Raw genomic sequence first — 23,664 nt, forward strand, 5'->3', positions numbered from 1 at the left:
CAAAGCCAATCCCAGGCAGCCAACATGATTCATCGAGGAACATGAAATCACGCATATACATTTGTGCACAAGGTGCATAGACCCGTCTACATTCATTCATGCACGACCGATTTTCCTTCCATTCTATCAAGAAGTTTGAGAGGAAAACAAATCGTCCCAGTCCCACTTGCATTATAATCCCTCAGTAGTGACTGTGTGACATCCACTCATCCTCAATTTACACATCCGGAAGAAACTCTAAGCAAGAGACAAGAAAAGTACAAAAGAGAGTTGGATAGGGCTTTTATCTATCCTTCTACATAAAGCTTAGTACTTGCATGGCAGGCAGAAAGAAATCCAGGAGTGGCATTAGTCGGACAGTCATATAGAGTTCCAAATTTCTTTCTACGAAAAGATGATCAAACATGATGGTGGCCCTGTTCGTCTGGGCAATTATCCGGCGGAGAAGACACCGGGACTGCCAAATGTGAGGGATTTTCATCACCGGCCATGATGACAACAATCTGTGGCGTCATGGCAGCGGCAGTGGTGGTTGAGGGCTTCACCGACGACTTCTCCTCATCGCCGCCCGACACGTTGGAGAATCGTTTATGATAGGAACAAGCAAGGATTACTAATGCTACGGTGATGAGAGTTAACATGGCACCCAAGCCAAAAAACAGATATGGCAACGGAGAGTTCCATTGCCAAAAGCTAGGGGTTTTAGCTGGTACTACCATCTCTCTCTCTCTTGCAAACTCTTCCTCTTTTTAACTGAGTTAATTCTCGACTCAAATGCGGTTGATGGTATCCTGATTGTCCAATATATGGCTTAGCCTTGAGAAGACTCAGTGAGTAGAGCCTCAGAGGTGTCGACACACACATATATATATTATTTATAGGAAGGCCAACTTTCTCTCCCTAGTGGTGTCGATCATTGCAAGTACTAAAATGCCACTGGCATCAGGGAAAAGATTCTTCTGGTGCTTTTACGGATTCCGGGTCAGAACAGGAGTTTCTCGGTGCTGCTGATATGCATGCTAGCATTAGAAGTTTCTTTTGCTTCCCACAAATTACAGTAGACGCACTAACTAATTAATTTTATCTTTAATTAATTAAGCAGTGCAGCAGACCCATCGATCCAATCGAAATTTTGGGCCTGTTTGGAACCTAAATTTTTTGGGAATTTGTCTAAAACTTTACTGTAGTGCACTGTAGAAGTTTTTGAAAAAATTTTGTAGAAATTTTTGTTAGGTGAAAAATTTTGTAAAAGTTTTTGTAAGGTGAAAAACTTTTTTTTTCTTTCCCTTTCTTTTTCTTTTTCTTTTTCTTTCTTTCTTTTTTCTTTTCTTTCCTCTCTTTTTCTTCTTCTTCTTCTTCTTCTTCCCCGTTACCTCCACCACCCCCAGCTGCAACTCCACCTCTCGCCGTCCCCCTCTGCCCCTTCCCCCTCCCCCCGCCTTCCCTCTCTCCCCCGCCGTCCCCCTTCCCCCGCAGCCTCTCTCTCCCCCGCCTTCCCCCCCGCAGCCCCCCTCTGCCCCTCCCCCCGCCTTCCCTCTCTCCCCTGCCGTCCCCCCCCCGCCGCCTTCCCCCTCCCCCCGCCGCCTCTCTCTCCCCCATCTTCCCCTCCCGCAGCCCCCCTCTGCCCCTTCCCCCTCCCCCCGCCTTCCCTCTCTCCCCCGCATTCCCCCTCCCCCCGCAGCCTCTCTCTCCCCCGCCTTCCCCCCCGCAGCCCCCCTCTGCCTCTCCTCCCGCCTTTCCTCTCTCCCCCGCCGTCCCCCTCCCTGCCCCCTTCCCCCTCCCCCCGCCGCCTCTCTCTCCCCTATCTTCCCCCCCGCAGCCCCCCTTTGCCCCTTCCCCCTCCCCCCGCCTTCCCTCTCTCCCCCGCCGCCCCCCTCTGCCCCTCCCCCCTCTGCCCCCCTGGCCGTCCCTTCCCCCTTCCCCCTCTGCCCTCTTGGTCGCCCCTCTCTGTGCCAGACGTAAGAGAGAGAGAAAAAAAAAAAAAGACAAGGGAGGATGATGGCAGGGGAGGAAGAGGGGGAAAGGGAAAAAAATGGGGAAAAAAAAAAGACCGGCACCGGGATCGGAAATTGGTGACGGAGCCGGCAATGGAGGTGGTAGTGAGGGAGGAAGAAGAAGAAAAGAGGAAGGGAATTTTTTTTTTTTGTTGTGTTTTGGATATTTTAAGTGTGTAGGTTAAAAGCTTTGATAAGTTTATTGGGGTTCCTGTAGCAAAAGTTGTTAAAAAACTAGTTTTATACAAACTTGGTAAAAAACCAAGCTTCCAAACAGGCCTGTTGTTGGTGGGTTGGACGTTAATCTCAGTCGGCTTCCCAATTAAATACAATGCGGGGCTTCGACAATTTTCAATCTCGAATTGCACGGTACAACAACGTATACATGCACTAGCACAACAAATGCACAGAGTGCAAGTATTAAGACAACGACCACATGCAAAAATACACCAAATTTTGATATTTATTAAGACTAAGACCCTTGTTTAATAATCCAATTCAACACTTAAATTTAACGGATAATTAAAAATTAAACATCTAAATTTATTAAGTGGCACTGAATTTTCTTTCTAGGCAAAACTTGCTCTCAAAATTAAGTGATAAACTATATATTCACTTGTAACTGAATGTGATATGTATTCAAATATATTAGAGTTAATATTTAACAACTGAATGAATTCAAAGTTTAGATTGCATATTTCAGTTTTATCAAACGTACCCTCAGTATTACAATCAAATTACATCTATAGAGTTCTAAATTTAATCAACTCTTACTACTAAATATGCTCATACACATACATAATTAGTAAGGAATGGAAATATTCATTTTTTGAAATGTGAGGGATGGAGAAATTCATTTTGTGAAATGTGAGGGATGAAAAAATCATTTTATAAAATGTGAGGGACGAAAAAATTTGTTTTATAAAATGTGGAGGACTATAGATCAGATTATGTAAAATATAATTTGACAAATTTACCCTTAAAAAATGATCACGTGCCTTGCACGTGATGGATTCCGGCAAAAAAATGATCGGAAATCTAGTTAGGGACTAAATTTGACCGATATGAATATGTAAGGGACATAAAATTACACTTTTAAAAGTGAGGGATGAAAAAGTTATTTTATAAAATATGATGGACGTTTTGGACGATTTTCCCTGTATATTATAACGAGCTCCAAAAACACTAGGTTGACTTGAGGATGGAAGAATTCGTAAAGGTAGGAAGATTACTATTAATTAGACAAGTTTGCACGGCATGACTACTGAGTATAACTAGAAGCACTTTGAGGTCAAAGTGTTCACATAATATTATTGTAAATTCGTGGATAACTCAAGCCATGAGAGGCTTGACTATAAGAAGTTGTAATACTTTTTAATGAACAACTTGTTTTTTTTCTTTTAACGATGAAATCAGAAGTCAATTACTAACCCTGAATCCAGGTTTTTAATGAACAACTGGATAGCACTCATTATAAATAGCCATTCATCATAAATTTCTTTTTTTTTTTGGTTTTTTTTTTCATTCAAAAGAAAAGGAAGGACAGTAGGACATCGCAAATTTGTGCTCACAGCTTGAGTGTCTGATGTTAATTAATCCCCCTAAGCACCCACGATCGAGTTATGGCATTAGGCGGTGTGAAATGGAGCAAATTAAGTACTTGGATAAGTTTACAAGACAGAGTAACAATGTATCAAGTTTGCTGACTTCATACCCCAAGGGGTTTTAATATGTGCTCATGTATTATGAGTTGAATTGTACTCCATATATAAGTGCTCATTTTTACACATTAACTACTTGTTATCCTTTTTTTTAAAACATGGTTTATAGGGTTTTCCATGCACAAAGTGGAAAATGGGCTTGCTCAAAATAAACAAGGCAAATGGGCAGAGCATCTCACAAGGCGTAACTGGAATTGAAAGGGTCATGACTTCACTTCTTGGTGAAATTTGTGGCGTAATTTTATCGGAATAGGAATTTGGATTTGGACTTGGATCCTTAATTGATGCCTGACACTCTAAATTTTTCACTCTCAATAGACTTCCACCCAAAAAAAAAAAAAAAGAAAAAGAAAAAATGAATCATACAAGAAAAGAAAAACAACCCCACTTCTTTTTCTTTCCAAAGTGGGTACTAGGTGGCTTGGCATCATACATTAAATAAGATAGAATTAGAAAGCAACGTATTAAATCCGCAGTAATGTTACCCATCCAGACGGCGTGGCAAATTTGTGTTGAGGCTGTAGGGCAAGCACATAGAGATAATTATCAGACTTGTACTACTAGTCAGAGAAGATGTATGTATCTGGTAGTGTGGCCTGCGGAATTGGAGCATCCACCAGTGATTTTTCAATTTTGCGTCGCTGTGTGTATTAGGGTCGTGAAAAAGATGCAAGACCACTACTCACAAGGAGATGATAAGGGGGCCCGAAGTGGCCAAGATTTTCAACTGGGATTCATTGGTGAGACAGAGAAGAAAAAAGCAGTATCACCAATGTCTCCCACTAAAGAAGGCGAAGGCGGCGTGGAATAGGAGCAACGTCCCAACCCGGCCAACTCCCTTCTCCCCCTCATTCTATTACAACAATTGGCCCAGCAACTCAACAACAGTCCTCCCCTTGACAATCTAATCTCTCCTGCTCTGTCTGGATCGCTGAATGTGCCTGCAGGGCTTCCACATCTTGCTCTTTCGCCCTTTCCAGCAGAGCTTTATAGTGCAAGGTGTATACCATATATAATAGCCTGCACGAAGCTCTACGAGTACAGCTGTTGGAATGAGCTTTTTTTTGAGAAATTCTGTTAAAGCAGTGAAAATCTGAAACTCATGTTGTTACAAGTGAGGAATGGTAAGGGAGAAGATCTACAACACTTCATCTCCATTTTGAATGATTCCCGTAATAGCCTATTAAACAAACAATAGATATGCGTAATCACAAACAAACCTCATGTCTTCTTTTTGCTTTTAAAACTCACGTGGGAGAAAAGAAGGTGACAACAATCAATTATATATACTACCTCAAACTCAAGTAAATTAGTATAATTTTCACCCAAAAAAAAAAAAGAGAGAAAAATATCCAACACAAAATATCATAGCATGGAGTTGGACATTTTATCTTAAACTCATATGAGATGTTTTGCAAGATTACAAGAATTATTTATTTCACACCATGAAGTGGCCTGGTGAGATTTTCATCATCAAAAATGTATATGCCTCTCCCCTTCCGATTGCCCACAGAAAGCAAAATGTACATTAGATTGAGGTGGTCAAAAACCATCAACGTCCGTCCGTCGAGAAACCAATTACAAAAACGTGTGATTTAGGTTCCGTTTGATAAAACTGAATCTGAATTCTGAAGTCTGAAATCTAAATACTGAAACAATTAATTTGCTGAATTTTAAGCACTGAAAAAAAATATATGAATGCCTAAATTTTAATGCTAAACCTATTTATGCTGTTTGATAAATATTTATAGTTGAATGCTTAATAAGCTTAATTTGACAATTTTGCCCTTATATCCTTTCATTCAAAAAAGAAATAGAATCTATGATTTAATTAGTTTAAAATTGTTAGGTATGAAAATGACAATATTTATTTTTAAATCAAATTAATATAAAAGATGAAATATATTATATGAGGAGTATGAAGAAGATATGAAAGTCATTAAAAAGGGAGAAAAGAGAAACTAAAAATCGTTAGATAGAGAATATTATATTGTTTAATTAGATAAAAATTTTGAACATAATTAACAAACAATGGTAGATTTAGTAGATAAGATAAGGTAGTTGAAGTAATTCTATTGATTCTTATCAGAATTAAGCATTCAGTTAGGATTCTTGTGCTGAAAAAATTACACACAGGTTCAGCACTGCTTAACAAGTTCAGCAAATAGATTTTTATTTATCAAACATTTAAAACATTTGAATGTCTGAAAAAATTCAGATTCAACACTTTTTTATGTTATCAAACGGACCCTTAGTAAAATCATAAGAAACAGACGAAGCTACAATACTTATTCATGTCTTCCACTGACTAAGAAAGACGATGTGGATTGTGGACGAATAATGATGCTTTTCCTTTTAGACTCGTTAATTTGATTCAGATTTGGAATAAGAAAACATCGAGATCATCCGCACCCTTTTTACTTGCTCTCTCTCGGTTGGTCCTGCCCCTTTTAAACCAACTCCTCTCCAAAACCAAACCACCCAAATATTTCACTAAAGTACAGCCAAAAATTACACATCCGAGACGCCACGCCCCACCAACCTACTCCCATTAACATTTTAGAATACTAATCACTTGCACCCGAAGTCAAACGTTGTTAGACCCCAGCCGTACGTAGAAAGCAGAGGCCAGCTTATATTCTATGTTTTGGTGTTTTTCCATCATGACCAGCTGCATCACAGTTAAAATTCCCCACTATCATTCTATATTGATATCCGTTTCTTGATGCTTTATGACGAATAACTTTTACTGACCCACCCAAAATTTGTTTTTTTTTTTCTTTTTTGAGAAATATAATACTATAATATCTCTTAGGTTCACACGGTGGCCGGGTGCTCAAAGTTGAAACGGCTACCTTAAGATAAGAATAAGCAGGGAAAACGAGGACATTTCTTTGCTCGAGGATGAAATCAATGGAAATGTCGACGTTGCTGTAAAGAATTGATTGAAACAAGAAGAAAGAAAGATGGTGGTGATACGTGTGATACCTAAGACATCTGTAAGTTTCCGAGCAAACAGTGTGGATCATTTCATCGTAAGAAGAATGTCACCACAAGTTGCTGGAAGAATCACTTGCTTGCTGTCACGATTAAGTTTTCGGCGAAGATATTGACCCTGACTTCATGAGCATTAGTAAAAGATATGAGGGTGAAACCGGAAAGAGGTGATCCAGGTCTTATATTTTTTTCTTTTATAAGCAGCCACGATTATTTGTTTGAATAAATATTATATACACTGACAGTATATACACTATCATATCACCGATGAATTCATGACATGCATGTAAAAGTTGAATTTCAAATTCAAATTTTATATAACTGACATTCATCCAACACTGACTGACTGCAACGTACACACTATCAGCGTGGAAAAAACTAATCCTATTTGTTTCGTAAAGGAAAAACAAAACTACATTTATTTTGCAAATTTTTGAATTGTTCATGACCGGTGGCAATCCACGTCTTACTCATGTGGCGACTTTTTCTTTTCTTTTTTTTTTTTTTGGGCATTGGAAAATTGATTCAATTCTCAGCTATTCAAATCCTAACGTCGGCCCAGATAATACATAGATGAGATTAAATGTCAACTAGAATTAACGATCACCCAAAAATAAAACAGCATATGTAAACTACGCCTGATGGCCGGCTATATGTATTCTTTAGTAGTATTTTTAAGATCAAAAAAATGAAAAAATTCACAAGGAAGTGCAGCTTAATTAGTTGATTACGATGTAGAAAATATCTGACGTGTAACCAATTTATCAAACTCAAATTTTGGATATGATGACACAGTCATATATAGCAATTTTTTTTTGGAATCGGTTCAATTTTGATGATCATCACTTCACTACAGATGAGAATATGTTGTCGGAATTACAGGTCATTGTGGCTTGGGATTATTTCTATGGGCTAGCTATGGGCTTTGGTCAAGTCATATTTTCCCATGATTGTCAAGAGTCATGGCCGCCGGAGACCTAAAGAAGGTCGTGGGTCTCCGCAGGAATGTATCATTCGTCTTCCCGCTCAAGACTTGGGTCCTCATCTCATCTGGGAAACAATTGATTGACCCAGTCAGTCTATACATACATTATCATAAACAATCCCGTTGATAGAGATTAAAGATCAACTAAGCATTGGCCTAATCGGAAAATGTAACCGTAGTTGACTCGTTATACATGACGCGCCGGTTTAAGTTTCATCATTGTGAAAGGGCGAACCATTTTTTCTTGTATTATACTACTATTAGATAAGCTCATTTTAGCTTTTTTTTTTTTATTTTTCCTCTTCTGGAAAATATACTGAAATAGTAGCCGTGAATCTTCTTGAATTCAAAGCAGAATTAAGAGAGTTATTTTTCCAAGGACCCCAGAAAACAAAAAAAAAAAAGAAAATGAACCACAGCCTTATTAATTCCTTCCCCTTCATAGACTTTGTTATACTACTACTACTACTCAAATGAATATTGCAAATTCAATTTCAATAAAACCATTCTTATTTCTCATGAGAAATTAACTTTGTTTACATGTCATTTATTTCTCATGATATTCATCAGCAGCTAGCTATATTTATGCATGCGAAATAATTAATGCATATTCATCCAATCCGGATGCTGGCTAGGCTATTGTATATACCATGTGTGCATGATTGGACGACGAAAGCAACTAAATTTTGTTCAATAAATTCTCAAGAATTAATTTATTCTTGAACAATATTAATCGACAATAAGGCTTTTCTGCTCACCAAAAAATTTACATTTTCCCGCTTGGCTGACCAAAAATTGACAAAGAACAAGTAAATGGAACAAAGAAGCCGCGTGTGTGAAAGGTAAAACTAGCATAATAAAGAACGGATTCTAATACAAATCTAATATGCCAGTGATTTCAAACTGTCTAGCAAGCAGAGCCATGTTTCTTCTCAGACTTGTTGATCACAGTGGCTAGTAGACTGAGTGGTCGGCTTGGCGAGGTAAGTGGGGTTGTCATCTCCGGCCATGATTACGACTATCCTGGGCTCCGGTTCATCAGGGCGTAGCACGGCGGCCCTCGTTGATTTTTCCTGATCATCATCGTTGTTGCCTGAGGATTGAGTAGTAGTAGTAGTAGTAGGATTCCTGTAAGAGCAGGCAAGAATAAGAAGAGAAAATGCAATGAGCCCTAACATGAGAGCAAGGCCAGCAAAGAGGTAAGGAAGAGGTGTATTCCAGTGATTGAATAATCCAGAGTTGACATGAGCGGAAGTGGAGTTGTTTTCCTGGGTCATTTTCTTTTTTTTTTTTTTTTTTTGGTTTTTGGTTTTGTCTACAGATGTCTTTTGCCTTAGAGTTCTTGCAGCTTTAATTTTGCAATCAAGAGGAGATCGCATGTATTTATCCGTATAATTTATAGGCCACCAGGGCAGGGCAAATGAATCACCATTACGGTGCATGGGTTCGGATTAGGATGGGTGATTCAGTGAATTACCAAAAATGACCTGCATGAGTAAGTGGGATTCTTTCTTGTGCTTGGCTGTTTCTTCTTTTGGTGATCCTTCCTCGAAGAGAGAATAGATTGGGCCGCAAGTCTCTGCTGGATTCACCAGCTAGCTGCCTTCCTCATTTGCCCTCTCTTAATTAATTATCAATTATTATCTCAAGATTTTATTTCTATTCCATGCACCATGACTTTGAAGCAACCAGTTTAACTTTGAGCCTTAAAGGATAAACTAACTAATCCACATTGTCTTATTCTGGATGTTCCGATTGAGAATCCAAGAGTTAATACCACTTAGCACGTAATCCGAAAGTTAAATACCAGTGAGAGATGTTTAAGGCGAGAATCGAATATGTGACAAGAGTACCGCTGCGTACTAACAAAGTTAATGATTAAACCCCGTTCGAAAAATCAATCAACAATTTTTTTTTTATATCATGATATTGGGTAGCTTAATTAAAGATTTGTGATTACTTTTTATTTTTGTTTGTTTGTGTCTTAGTTGAATGCGCGAGAACATCGTGCACAATACTCGTTGGCAATTAGACAAACCCGACAGTGTGATGAGGAGGTAGATAAAATTCTTCTTTCTTCCGCACCTAGAAAAGTTCATAGATTAATTAATTCTCTCAAATTATTACCAACGGCAAATATGGCTTGGTGTGATCGTAGCGGGGTTTTTTTATTTTGACTGTAACGATAACATTTTTTATAACCAAATTCATCTTATTCCACAGAAAATGGGAGTCTAAAGAAATTGTGTAAGGAATTAGCAGATATATGAACTCGACTAAATTAAAAGAATACTGTGACACTATTTTTAAATTTTTTTCACTATAAATGAAATTCGAATTCTTGACATAATAGTCTCTTTTTGGTGGCCATTGAGGCACAAGCTCCGTGATTAATAGGAGCAGGGTTTGGGCTAAGGGTATTTTGGTGATATGAGGTTGTGAAGACCAGCGGTAGTTGAATGAAGCAACGGGCAAGTGAAAGGGAGAATGAGTGTGAAATTGATTTCGTTGAGCCACGAAAATGACCGCGAGTTTCTTGCATGATGGGCTCTTAGCTTTTTTCTAACCAAACCCCAACACTGGCCCCCATTAAACGTGTTCTCTTGGCTCAAGTATCCTCTTTAATTAATACTCAGGCGGCAACAAAGGAAGCCTGAGCTAATTGAACACGAACACCGCCTGCCAAATTCCCTACCAATTATGAGCCAGGAGAAGAAGAAAAATTGGAAATAATTAGGAATAACAATGGGTGGGTAGGGTTAAATCCGATATCATTGGTACTCGATCTGATGGTTATCCAATTAGATGACAGTTGGATGGGTAATTGGTTAGAATTTGATATTGAGGAGGGGTAATCGATAGATAATCCATTCGATAAGATTTGATAAAAAAAAATGCTAAAAACTCGAAACTCGATACCCGTCATACAAACATAACATAAAATTAAGGCACGCAGGCATAATTAGTAAGGCGCACAGGCATGACATATGTTGTGCCTTAATTTTATGGTCCAACAATAATTATTAATTGACCCTCAAATTCTCTTCTTTTTTTTATCATCCCTCAAATCCTCAAACTTACAATTTTTATCTTTTTAATGTATTAATTTCAGTTTGAGTGTATCCAATGAATAATATGAACCTAATATCGAGAGGGATTCATGATGGAAGTTAAAATCTGCAGGATTACCAGAAAAAATTTAGTAAAAGACTTAGATATACAGGTTAAAATTTGGTAAGAGAGATTTTTGAGGGTACTAACTTTCTACCATTCTTAGACATAAGTGCTTTACTTTTGTTACCTTTGTTGAGGAATACAAGGAAAGAGAAGCAGAGAAGAGATTCGTGGATTAGGATGAAACCAATTAAAACATATCCAATTTCTTTATTCACTTTTTACGATTTTAACATTTATTAACAGGTTATACTTTTTAATGAAACTGACTCATCGAGGTGCGAATGTAGATACACTACCTAAGGAAAACCCACAACTCAATCCAAAAGACATGCTGATTTTCAGGCTACACTGAGAGAACCTTGAGTAGTATACACACGCCAGTCACAATCACACAGCTATTTCGTATAGTCGCCTTCGAGTTCATATTATCAATTCATGTTCTTGGAGAATTAGCACTGGAAAACCATGTAACACAACGTTGGCTTTGGTAATTGGTGGTACAAGAGAACCGAAACCGAAAATTAAAAGGATGGAAATGATGAATGTTAAAGCGAATTGGTGTGGTGGGTCTTTTGCATGGAATTAAAAATTCCGGTGGTGGAACTTGGGAGACTGAGACTTTAGACTCTAGAGAAGGAAGGTTTCTTCAGACTGGAAAGAGACAGGCACAACGGAATTTATAGGGAAAGTATGCTGCTAGTTGAATTGAATCGAATCTGCCAAAGAATTACATTTGATTCTCATCAACTGAGGGATGCGGAGAAAATGTTGTTAATGTCCCCCAGGAACAGTTTTAGCAAGCCACCATATATATATATATATATATATATTTTTGGTGGATAAAAACAGCCCTCCGTTTTTACAATTTACATGCCAATTTTCAATGGTTAACGCTTGGGTCGATTCGTGACCCAAATTCTATCACACCGTCATACTAATTCAAGTATTGAAAATGTGGCAAAATTTGGATCACTAGTTCTACAAGATCGGATCTACTCCAGTTTTTGCCATTTCCAATGTCCTGGTATTCATGACAGACAGAAACTACAGAATTGAATTTTATTAGAGATGTATCATATGTGCAAGGCTTTCTATCACTTTTTTTTTTTTTTTTTTTTTTCATCATAGTGGGTATCTGGTTCCGTGGACTGGTTACCGTACGACCCAACTAATCTCACTGCGGGCTGGGAGAGGCCTGCCCCAAGCGTCACCAGCCACGGTAGAACCGGGATTCGATCCCTAGACGTGGCTCTTCCCCAACTGGGACTACAACCACGGGACCGAACCCGGAGGGGCACTTTCTATCACTTTTCATTTTGAGCTTTTGGGTCCGTCCAATGTTGTTTATTTCCAAGGTTTTTTTTTTTTTTTTTGTTTTGGTGAGATGGCACTTTTGTGCTGGGCTTTTTTTGAAATTGGTACTCAGCTTGCCTGCTAGGCTATTCAACACTTCTTGTTTTGAGTTTCTCGGCCCATTAAGGACCAAACCCACGCTAAATCCACCAAAAATTCTACAGCTTGCTGGGCTGAGAAGCATATCTCCGTATGTTGCGCGCTGATTATCCAATACAGCAGCATATTAATGTTGATAACCGGCGCTGGCTGGTCACGCAATTTCCCGGATAACGGGAAAAATTCCCCGCCGTCTTTCCGCCGGTGAGTGGTAGCATCTCTGCTAAACTTTACTAACTTCTCAGCTGGTCAGTCTTCTTGTCCAGCATAACCACAAATTCACGTGCACCTCACTAAATTCTGATTGCAGCCTCAACTCCTAATTTTGTTTTTATTTCCCAATAGTGTTGTAAATTGCAAATGAACTTGACGATTTTTTTTAATTGGGATAAAGTGGACGGAACTCTGCCGTAAATAATAGGTTAGGACTAGGAGGAGGACAAGGACTAGATGAGGTGCAGAAAAATACAAGTTCTTGTCAAAAAAAAAAAAAAAAAAGGATTTTCGGGTATTTTACTTATCTCATGTACAAGATTGGAAATGAAAATGGGAGTGTTCATGGGGGCTTCTGCAATCTGATGGATGCATGTTTCTGGACATTCATTTCAGGCCCATTAATATTTATATGCAAATTCTGGAACCAAGTGATGAATATAATTTTTATGTTATTATATTATTAGTAGTTACTAGTTATGTGTTGCATGGCATTATCTATGATTAGATCTGAATGCACATGAAATTGCCAATTATGAATGCTAGCTCTCAAGGGATCTCAAGATTTTAGTCCAAAAATTAATTTAGCGCTGTTGTTTCTTTACTTGGGTCTTTTGTTGGTGGTAAATTATTGAAATGAAAACCTACAAGTAGATTGGCTAGTCTATTAAACACGTAGAAAAGACAGATTGTTCTAAAAAAGGAGGGCCTAAATATGATTGGTAGGGTCCTCTTCCCACGTTCCTCTCAAAACCAGATGTTATTGCTAACAGATAATCATGTTAGTCCATCGCTAAACCTGACTTCCTGGCTGGTTGAACCACCTGGTTTGCAGAGGCCTTGTAAGTTTGGCTTCTTTGTGGATAGGTTTTGCCAACAACTGGGGTTGATGAATTAGACACCTGGGGAAGGAAAGGATTGGCACACGGGGAGTATCTAAAACTTCAGGATCAGTGTTTTGCTCATGTATACTCAAATGCAATCATAATTTGTGTGGTTGATCCTGATTTCTGTATTGCAGCTGTTTAGCTCAAAATACCTGGTATCATTAGTTCAATTTGGTAGTAATTCAGGAATACATAGTAATCACTATGGAAATCTAGCTGGTAAAAAGTGGTTGTCGAAACTGCACACTAAGGCTTGGAGTACCAATTTCGTCTCAAAGTGAAAACTTCAATTCATCTAGAATTGGTTATTGTACTTGCAGTTATGAACTTACAATCATGCAGTAGAATCTTTACATCAGCACAATCCGAATCTCCTTTCTCTATTTCTCTTCCATAAATATGTCACTGTCTTCTATTTCTTTTTCTCCTCAATTATTCCCTGATTAAAAAGGTGTGGCTTTGATGCCCCAAGATAACACTTTCATACTTCTGTCCATCAGCGATTCTAGCTTTTCTTTACCCAATAAGTGATTCTGGATCTGGAATGAATAAACTAAAGCTTCCAATTCTAAGCACTTGGGTGATGGGAGTCAAGTATGATGCTTAACTCTATATAAGAACTGAAGATGCGTGATTTGCACCTGAAAGCAATGCTAGAGTTGCCTGCTTTGTTGGTGTCTGATTGCTGACTACGAATATCAGGAGTTAAATATGGTGAATTTCTAAAGCTTCTTGCTTATTCTACGACTCTGCCCCATATCTAGATAAAGGATATTTAAAGGAGTATGCTCTTTATTACTTATTGGTCTTTCTGGCACTGGAATAGGACTTCCTGCACTTTCAAGAATCTTTTTTTCAGTGCATATGATATGTAAAGGAAGCATGCTTCAGCGAATGGGAGAATGGATTGTGATCCTTAAAGCGTCTCTGGATATAGAAGAGCACTAGTGGAAGTGCCAAGCCAATTTGGTATGTCATATGCAGCACATAATAGGTATCAAGCTCGAGAGCCACAGAGTTGTTGTCCAGTTGGTGGTGCCATTTGTTCTTTGGCTGGACCTGCTCCTGATTGCTTTTTGTTTAGGAATTGACGTCCACAAGGAAATACTGGTGTGGGAGGATAGGATTTAGATGCTTGACATCATTTTTAAATGCAAGATGCACTTTCATACACCAGATCATCATTCTCATGATGCTTGTCTTGGTATTAATGTTTATGTCATGTTTACTCTTGTAAAGAACTGGTTCATACAAGGTTTTGTCATCCACTCATCCTTTACCGCTTCCTTTCTTTTTGTCCGTCCCCCAAAATAAAATGAAAAAAATGAGAAATGCAAAGAGAATGGATTATGTGGAAATGGAATAGTTCTTTATTTAAGTGGAGATCTATCTCACAACCTTGACTTTTCTTCTCTCTCTCTCTCTCTCTCTCTCTCTGAAAGAGGAGATCGATTTGGTCCTACTTCCCAAAAATCTAGCCGCTGATGAGATTGATTTAAATCTTGCTCTCGAGTAACCAATACATTTGACCATGGAGCCTTTAACCTTTGGATACATGGTTGAAATAAGTTTTAGAGTTTATAATACTCCTAAAATATGAATATTAAGTCCTAATTCACTGGTAACCAATTTTGCAACTTCTTACCTACCATTTGGTTTTCTGAACATCCTTTTTTAGTTTTTTTTTTCCCTTTTTTTGTGGGGCTTTTAATTGATATATATCAATCCTTTCCACAGTGTTGACACTGCATTAAACGCAGAGTTTGCTTTACAAGTTGGAGAAGGATGCTATTGTTCACCAAATGGCAGAACAGAAATAGATACATAAAGCGCACAAGTATCAGGAAAGACCTCAAGTCCAGAAGCTGAGCCTCTCTTAGGATAGTTACAGTGCATACAAGGTGTCCAGCTTTAAAGCCTATCTTCTAGCTGCATGACATCCATTTATTCCTTGCTGGGGTATTAGTTGCTCTTTTTACCTTTTCTTTTTGACGGTGCACCTAAAAAGTGAAAAGTGTAATATGCCTTTAGTTTGCTTAATCAAAATGGTCCTGAATTGAAGCTTTGTGTTTCTTTTGGAAATCAAGTAGTCTAAGATGATACTTCCTAGTCCTTTGACGTTGACCATTCTTGAAAGTCCTTTATCTTGTTTGATGGTTGATAATTATCAGCTGGATCTTTTAAGTTTGGTTGATTCTTATATATTTCAGTGACATATCTATTATTTGAGTAGCAAATATCTCAAACTATCTTTTTTTGCTGATTCTGGAAATTTGCCTTGGTTAGGATAGGATTGATGACATGGCACTGAGAAACTTGGCATTGGTGGTTGCTACATAAAGAAAAAAGTACCTATGTTCAGGAAGACCACTAGAGTGAATATTTCCAAGAATCAGGATGACTCAGAGCGAAAAGACTAAATCTTTCGCTATCGACATTAAGGCATATTCTGTTTATTAAGCTTAGAGAGACGAAGTCTCCTTCACCTCTGTAACAGATATATATTCTTTGTTGGGGGAGGACTCACCTTTTCACTTTTTCTTTGAGTCTATGCCCAGAAGAATCAAGTTGCAATATGCTTTCTGTAATCATCAAATCCAATGAATGGCAGACCAAGGGTGAGGCTAATATTTATTTATATACGTCCACCTTGCTGTCAAGGTAATAATGAACTGCATCTTCGAAGCAAATGCATGAGATTGATGAATGAGACATAGGAAACATCCATTTCCTTTAGATACTTTTTTTTTTTTTTTTGTAAAAAAGTTTTCTAGGACATGTTTTATTCCTTTGTTTGCTTATGCCTCAATGATAGGGATAGAGACTGTAGTAAGTGAGAATATTTCAGATAATGTCCAGCAGGTGTTGATTGTCAAAGTGTTTTTTCTGCTGATGATATGAATGAAATGATAAATTCTGGTGGCATTTGGAAAATTTGAAGGAATAGTTCAATAACTTTCTTGAAGGTTCAACAAGATATGCTAAAATTTTTTGTTTAAGCAATGATTACATCATTGAAATCGCAATGCACTAGTTAAAGATGTACGGCTCGTGCTCCTACAATTACTTTTTTTTTAGTTTTCGTCTCCTGCTCTTCTCAATCAGTTGAAATTACAAATATGACTTTGTCTAAAACACGGTGTTAGTTTTTGGGAATCAAATCCTGATCCCTAATTGTAATATATGTGAGAATTGATAATTGTTTTCCTTCTGTTTATGATGTCCTTTGTCTGCTACACAAGTGCAGACAACTACTGCAGTGGAAGAGAATAATTGCCAACTACTTGTTGATTGAAGGCAGTGGGACCACCAAACTATGAATGAATAAGTTTTTCATTCAATTATATGAAGCTTCATGGCAGGAAAGAAACTGAAGAAAGCATAAAGTTGAACCTGGACTCGAACATTGTTATAACTGAAGTCATGCAGAGCATTAATTCACCTACAGTTTAAAGCGTCTTTTGCAATTCCAATTTTTGTGGCTGGACTTGATTCTATGTCCGGGTATACTTTACTACAGTCTATACTTCTTGTCTTACACATTAAAGCTTTTTGGTCTGACCCTTTTTGGCTTTAGCTTCATCTTAACACCCTTTTGTCATCTCCCTTTTCCTTTAATTTCAGCTCTAATAATTTTTTAACTTAAACTTTTTGCAGTTCTTTAAATGCTCGTATATAAATTCTGACTTTGTTTTAGGTTTATCTATGGATTAAGGAATTATTACTGTTGTAAGTATGCATGTGATTTACAACAATGTACGTGATAGAGTTAAAAAAGTATGTGCACAATTACTGCCAATACAAATGTGATGACCACCCAAATTCAGTAGTTTAGCGTCTCTAATATTTCTGGAAATATCTGTCAGACCCTTTGGTGAAATTGCAAATGAAGCATGGGGACAACTATTCAATCGAAAATGAAAAAAACCTGCTTATGATCATAGAAAAACTAAGCACTCAAAATGTTGACAGAACTAGGGGTTTGGCTTCAATAGATGATTCAATCAGATACAATAGTTCTTACTAGGCCTGATTGTACACCTAAATATCTCTTTGTAGACATGTTGGATAAGCATCATATTGTAGGTGGTGTAAAATTTTATAGATTCCAACATATTTGAAGTATGCATTTGAATTCACAATTTGTGTTCGAGTGTCTTTACCTGTTCTTTATGTGCTTACCTGATAGAGAAAAAGGCATTGATGTCCAGCAAATGGCAATGCAGAAAGAGATACTTAATTTGTGATGGATCTGCAATGGTCTTAAAGCAAAAAGGTAGAGGCATGTCTGATGGTATATGTGGTACATGCCAGGTACCAAGGTCTGGAACCACAAAGTTTTCTACAACCGTAATTGCTTCAGTTGTCTTTTTCCAGAACTTCCTTTTGTTTCTTTTCTTTATATCTTAACAATCACAAAAGCATAAAGTTCCCATGTTATTCAACATCTTGATTTTTGGAAACTAACTCTGCCTGACCAGTGGATAATACTCTAGACTAGTCTATTGTCCTCTGATGATCTATTTATTTGTTTCAGTTTTTATGTTCCTCATCTGTTGAAGACAAGTTGAATTTGGATCTACTTCACTAATTCCCAGACTCTTTGCCAAGCTTTTCAATTATCATGAATTTCTTGCTGTTGTTGTTTGGTATCCCTTGCTTTACCATTTATGAATGAAGTGTTACTGGTGGTTTTCACCAGGTGGAGAGGTGCTTGCTGTTTCGCATTAGTGGAGCAACAAAAAATGGTTCATAATTTCGAGAAATGATAGGATTTAATTAAGATTTCTTACTACAAATAAAGTGTAGTATAAGTGACAAGCCAAATATTTCAATATATGGGTTTGTCACTCAAAACTTAGATCCTCACTGTTAGATTACCACATTATCTTATTTCTTTGATCAGTTTTTTTTGGGTGCTGAAAATTCTCTTATCCAGTGAATGTCGTAATAGGATCTAATTTTTAACGTTACTTCAAACCATTCATAGCTTCAAGTAGAGTAGTGAGGAACGATTACTGATTAAATAGGTACAGTTATCAAGCAGGATCTTAAAGATAAATTGCTGAGCCATTTTCTAGCTGACAATCTTGGAAAGTAACAAGGATATAAATTTTGCTACCAAAACAAGCCCACACCTCTCTGATAGCTTTGTTGAGGTATGATGTGAGGTAGAAAGTGCCTGTTTGCTTTTTTTTACAATTAAATGCCACAAAAGTGTAAAGTGCAATATTCTTTTTAAAAGCATCATCGGCATTTTAAGGTGAACCTCAATTTCAAGGCTACAGACTTAGTTGCCTATTTGTCTATATCAATGTCTATGTGATTTATATTGCAATCAATTAAGCATCCATGCTCTCTGATGAATGAGACATAGGTAGTGCAAAACTTTGAGATGATATTTGCATTTTTTTTAACCGCTGCAATACTGGGAACTGGGACATGGCAAGCAGTGGCTAATCAACTTTGGATGCCTCCCCTGCTAGTGTCCAGGAAACAAAAAAATGGGCGGGGAGAAGGGGGCTTGTTTGGATGTTCATTCCACCCATATTATGAGTAAGAGTTCAATTACTGTTGCCTGATTAAGCATAGAATGCAATTAGGGGTTTTGGGTTCTAATTTTCAAGCCAGGAAATATCCCCACCTACTTTTCCCTTTCATTTTTAAGACGTGGACCTAATATTCTGCTTATCTTTTGCCTTGGGCCAGTGAGTACAAAAATAGAATCTGGGACCAACTTGCAGGAATTGATGATAAAGGTGTTATTTTGGAAGGAATGAGGTCTATAGGAAGCTGATTGTGCTTGCTTTCATTACTACATTGCAGCAGACTAAAAAGTTTGTAAGCTTTCTGAGAGCCCAAGGCTTTTAGCTGTAAAGGTTCTTCATCTGTTTCCTGTGGCTAGACTTGCTCCCGTCGTTATTGTGAAGCCTTTATGCTATGGACACTTAAACTTATTCTAGTCCGACTCTAGTTTTCCTTATTTATGTATGGCTTTTTGTTTCAGAATTAAGTGTAACTAATGTACCTCATGGGATATGTGTTTGCACCAAAAAAGCATTAGTGCTAATAATAAGAGCATGTATCATGGATTACTCAAAAGCTGTAGGCACTGAGGAAGGCAATATCAAAATTACAAAGCACATTTCTATGATCAGTTATAACAAGAAAGACACCCTATTAACCTTGGCTTTAGACATCTTAAATACAATTCTCTTTCTGAAGTGGTTCTGGTTCTCTCTCGTTCTGGATTCAGAATGATGGCACGATGCCATAACCACTTTCCACCATTAGTGCTGTCGAAAGCATCTGATCGACTTCAGCTTCAACATCCGTTCTTTTTGCAAATCGACCTTTAATCCTGGGTCTGGTTTCTGCATACGCCTTCCTTGAAGCGTACCTGATCGTCTTCTCAAATTTTCGGGTCTTCTTCTTCTCTCTGTACCTCAGAACTTTGGCCTCCCTGTCCATTGGCGTAAGTTGCTGTGGCATTTGAATTGGTGGGCTTGCGAAAAGGTCGATGGTTCCTTTGGGTGGTCTATGATGGGAGATGGAGACATCACTCATGGTAGACTCTGGGACTACACCACAATCCATGGATGAGATTGAAACCTGAGATAGTAGTCAGAAACACGGCATTGGTCCCTTTCAATTGTAAATATTGCTGAAGCAAAATGTTCCTTTAAAAAGGAGTCTTGCTTTTGAGGAAGTCAATTTAGTACCTTAATGCTGGCAAAAGGGGTCGGGAACAAAAATTTGCAATAACATTCCTTTGGACCATAATCCCAAGTTGTTCAAGCTTCTTGAAGCACTGACTAGTTTAGAGAAGTACTGGCTTAAGCTTCTCAAACAAAGCCTGTGCTTGCAAGAAGAGATTTGAACTGGAAAATGTTTTTGTGCTCGCTTATTTTGCAAGAAAATCCTATCATACTGTGTCCAAAAAAATCTAGGCTAGGATCATACCGTATAGTCCTTGTTTTACTTTTTTTTTTATCTTAAAAGTACTTCTTTCTGTGCATAGAATTTTATCCCTTCATTGAATTGCCTTTCTACCCATCATGCTTTTATTTAAAAAAAAAAAAAAAAAAAAAGACACCCGACGGTAGAATTGAATTACCCCTTTTTGGCTTGGGTTTTGATTACCAGACTCTAAGAGTAGGGCTGACTACTGCGGAGTAAACAACAGAGAAAGAATTTTTTTCTTCAACCAATGGATGTATATGTATCCAAGTTTTAATTCATCTATTGCTCACATATTTCTTATAGCACTTAAAAAGTGGGACAAAAAGAATACTTTAACCAAGCCTTAAATATGGGTCTAAGTGGCAATTTCAAGTACTCCCTCCTTCTTCCCCAACGACTCCCCGCCACCCCCCCCCCCCCTTTCTCTCCCACGCAAACAAAAAAGAAGAAGAAGAAGAAGAATTCATCATATGAATTGAAGGTTTAAAATCTTGGAACAAATTTGCCCAATTAATTATACAGCGGTTAAATTGCAAGAATATAAAATTTAGCCGGCCCCTAAGGTTAAAGCTGAAGTCTTCGAGTAAACAAATGAGTATGTGTTGACTCAGGAGCAAAGTCAAAAAGAGGAAACGGTATTGCAGAAAACCAAAGTAAAGCCGCATCGCTTTGAGCAAAACTCTTGTTAAGTTAACGACGGCATAATAATGCATAAGAATAAAACTTACGCTGTGACTCATGGAAGATACTGGATAGGCATACCCAGTATTTGATGCTTCATACTCCAATCCCAGCTGAAAACTCTGGTGATGCTGATGCTGAAGCTGCAGCTGATCTTTTGCTCCTCCGGAACGAACCGGGACCACGCTGTCTCCTCCGTAACTCTTCTGAGGCACAGCATAGTGTTGCTGCTGATTGCTATACTGATGATGGCTAGTGTATTGATTTTCTTGGCATGAACTATACTCAACTAGGTCCAGATACTCATCAACAACCTCGCCACCAAATAGCATATTATTATTACTGTTGTTTTGGTGGTGGTGGTGGTGGTGGCTGTTGTTTTTAACGGGATTAAGTAACAGCCAAGAAGCTGCTTCGTCTTCATCATTTTCATCGATGGTTTCATCAACATCTTGAGTCAAGAAACCATCATCAGCATCTTCTGTATCTTGCCCGATCATGGATCCCCCGGGATCAGTAGCCGGGGGTCCATAAAGGGTTCCCGGAATCGGCAGAATGGGGACCCTGTGGTGACGGCGGGCCAAAGGGTTGGCGGAGTGGATGTCTGAGTCGCAGGCTGCACAGAGGGATGCTGCATCAGCCTTACACAAAAACGCTGCAGGAGCACGCTCGCAGGCCTCGCACACCCACACGCGCTCGTGGCGCGAAGCCACCTTGTTGGCTGCGTGTATGCGAGCGTCGCAGCCGGTGCAGAGGTACGCGGAGTCAGCCCGGCAGTAGACGGTGCAGGCCGCTGAGCGGCAGGTGTCGCACACCCGGGCCCAGGTGTTGGCGCCGCCTCCGTTGGTGTCCTCCTGTTTCAGCATTGCTTTCTATGCTGTTTGGAGTGAAAAAAATGGTAAAGAGAGAGAGAGAATGGTTCTGGTTTGTGTCTGAGACTCTGAGGGGAAGGTATGGTTGTGGTTCAGCAGGAGCTAAGGAGTGGCATCGAGATGAAATGGGGGCTGAGTTCCGCTGGGGATGGGGGTGGCGGGTGCGGGTAGCAGCACTGCTCGATGAAAAGAGGGAAAGGTGTTTGAAGACACTTAACAACAACACACTTGGAGTTGAGGTTGAGGGCAAAGGCAACTGCCAACCAAGTAAAGGTCCTCCCTAAAGGACAAGGAGGGGGAGGGAATCCGTGGGTGCGACACGTGGCGGGGAGTTAGTGGATTGGAAAAGTTGTTTTATTATCTTGTGGTTGGCTGTGATTCTGGAGGCCCCTGGGGGCTTTTTTTGGGGGGGGGTGGGGTTTGGCATGTGGGGTCTACAGACCTTTGGCTTTTGGAATCAATTGGTATTGTGGGGAGGACCGCCTGGAAGGAAAGGGATCAAAGGACCGTCCTCCTCTGTTCTGTTCCAAGTGTTTCTTCTTCTCATCTCTCAGACTTTTTTTTCCAAGCCCAAAGGACTCTCTATCTGTATCTGACTCACAGTCACAGGTGGTGTGGACTTTCGGACACTTGGCGCTCCGTATTTTATTGTCCACGACACCGCTTTGCTCCCCAGCTTTCACTCAGTCACTACGCCAGCAGTTATATCATATGGATAAATTCACTTGTTTTTTTTTTGGGTTCCTTTTTTGCCTTTCTAAATTTATTTTTTTACAGCACTTGTTGTCCTTATAATTTTTTTTTTTATTCAGTATCACAAGTGAAAGATTTTGAACTCAATATTTTACAATTATACTCCCTCCTTCGATATCACTCAATTCTTTCCTCCCTCTGCCTGCCTACTAATATAATGTATTGTAACTTAGTAATAATTAACATAATGGTACATTCTCTTTTTATTTTGTATTCTTATTGCGACTGCAGTATTTAAATTATGTTTGGATTGCATTTTTTTGAATTTTTTATCAAAAAAGTGATTGTAACGATTTGATATATGTGCGGTAAGATGACGTGCTGCAAGAAACTCAGCGAGTGCTGCCTGCCTTTGCATATCATCGTACATGCAGAGGTCAATTGCGGCTTTGCCACCTCAATTTACATTTGCTCCAAGTTCTCGTGACTGGTATCTAAGACACTACTGCCTTTCTTCCTTTTTTTTTTTCTTTTTTTTTTTGTTTCTTTTCCAAGGTGGTATTGTAACTCAAATAAGGATGTCTTACAAGTGCAATAAAGGCCGATCGAATTTACAAGTAAAGAGATGTTCCATTAACTCCTCCTCCGTGAATTTGATCACGCTGTAACGTGACTGCTAAAGTTCCATTAACTCACATGTATACTGTTTATCTGAAGTACTACTCTTTTTTTTTTTTTGGGAGGGAGGGAGGGAAAAAGTTAAATCAATCAGTATATCAATGAGCGAAAATGAACTCGAGCGTTGATCAGCTAATTATGATGACATTGTGGGGAAAATTAAGCTCGATAATTCTAGCATCTAATAGCTCATTTTCTTCAAGAATTAAAACAGAACAGAACAGAACAGAACGTGGTGATAAATGAACATTTCGTTCGAATAAATTATACCTAGACAGGTTCCCATGCGCAGACGAGAGTGGGAGATTCAATTCGTTTAAGAATCGAATGCATTTAAAATTTTTTTCATAG

General features: G+C 38.6%; 3 protein-coding genes and 1 long non-coding RNA gene across 19 annotated transcripts; 1 reads left to right on the forward strand and 3 right to left on the reverse strand.

Moving 5' to 3' along the window:
- Nucleotides 1-398: 398 nt before the first annotated feature.
- On the reverse strand, nt 399-719 carry LOC113698903 (protein GLUTAMINE DUMPER 2-like). Its single transcript, XM_027218858.1, has one exon. The coding sequence runs from the start codon at nt 717-719 to the stop codon at nt 399-401; it is 321 nt and encodes a 106-aa protein (XP_027074659.1).
- A 7,910-nt stretch (nt 720-8,629) lies between these two features.
- Nucleotides 8,630-8,974, reverse strand: LOC113698905 (protein GLUTAMINE DUMPER 2-like). The gene has a single exon (XM_027218861.1). It carries the CDS (start codon nt 8,972-8,974, stop codon nt 8,630-8,632), a length of 345 nt encoding a protein of 114 aa, XP_027074662.1.
- Nucleotides 8,975-12,384: 3,410 nt separating this feature from the next.
- On the forward strand, nt 12,385-20,346 carry LOC113698708 (uncharacterized). 16 transcript variants are annotated; one of them, XR_011817651.1, is made up of 7 exons: nt 12,386-12,530; nt 13,927-14,140; nt 14,253-14,420; nt 15,164-15,327; nt 15,713-16,044; nt 16,674-19,267; nt 19,683-20,346. It is a non-coding gene; the product is annotated as an uncharacterized lncRNA (long non-coding RNA). The 16 variants fall into 16 exon arrangements; XR_011817653.1 differs by lacking the exons at nt 13,927-14,140; nt 14,253-14,420 and having other exon boundaries at nt 12,385-12,530; nt 16,674-18,982; nt 19,136-19,267; XR_011817650.1 differs by lacking the exons at nt 13,927-14,140; nt 14,253-14,420 and having other exon boundaries at nt 12,385-12,530; nt 16,674-16,930; nt 17,616-19,267.
- LOC113698707 (zinc finger protein CONSTANS-LIKE 2-like) lies at nt 19,519-22,279 on the reverse strand. The gene is made up of 2 exons (XM_072057149.1): nt 21,118-22,279; nt 19,519-20,038 (listed from the first exon to the last, which is right to left on the reverse strand). Exons 1-2 carry the CDS (start codon nt 21,934-21,936, stop codon nt 19,679-19,681), a joined length of 1,179 nt encoding a protein of 392 aa, XP_071913250.1. The 5' UTR covers nt 21,937-22,279; the 3' UTR covers nt 19,519-19,678.
- Between the last annotated feature and the right edge of the window lie 1,385 nt (nt 22,280-23,664).

This window comes from Coffea arabica, chromosome 7c, assembly GCF_036785885.1.
Source record: "Coffea arabica cultivar ET-39 chromosome 7c, Coffea Arabica ET-39 HiFi, whole genome shotgun sequence".
In the NCBI taxonomy this organism is placed as follows: Eukaryota; Viridiplantae; Streptophyta; class Magnoliopsida; order Gentianales; family Rubiaceae; genus Coffea; species Coffea arabica.

What these genes read in the sequence shown, in the direction of transcription:
- LOC113698707 (XM_072057149.1), bottom strand. Translation starts at nt 21,936, where the DNA reads ATGCTGAAACAGGAGGACACCAACGGAGGCGGCGCCAACACCTGGGCC. An exon ending in TATCTTCCATGAGTCACAGC is followed by an intron (nt 20,039 to 21,117) that starts GTAAGTTTTATT and finishes CTACTATCTCAG; the next exon opens with GTTTCAATCTCATCCATGGA.
- LOC113698905 (XM_027218861.1), bottom strand. Translation starts at nt 8,974, where the DNA reads ATGACCCAGGAAAACAACTCCACTTCCGCTCATGTCAACTCTGGATTA.
- LOC113698903 (XM_027218858.1), bottom strand. Translation starts at nt 719, where the DNA reads ATGGTAGTACCAGCTAAAACCCCTAGCTTTTGGCAATGGAACTCTCCG.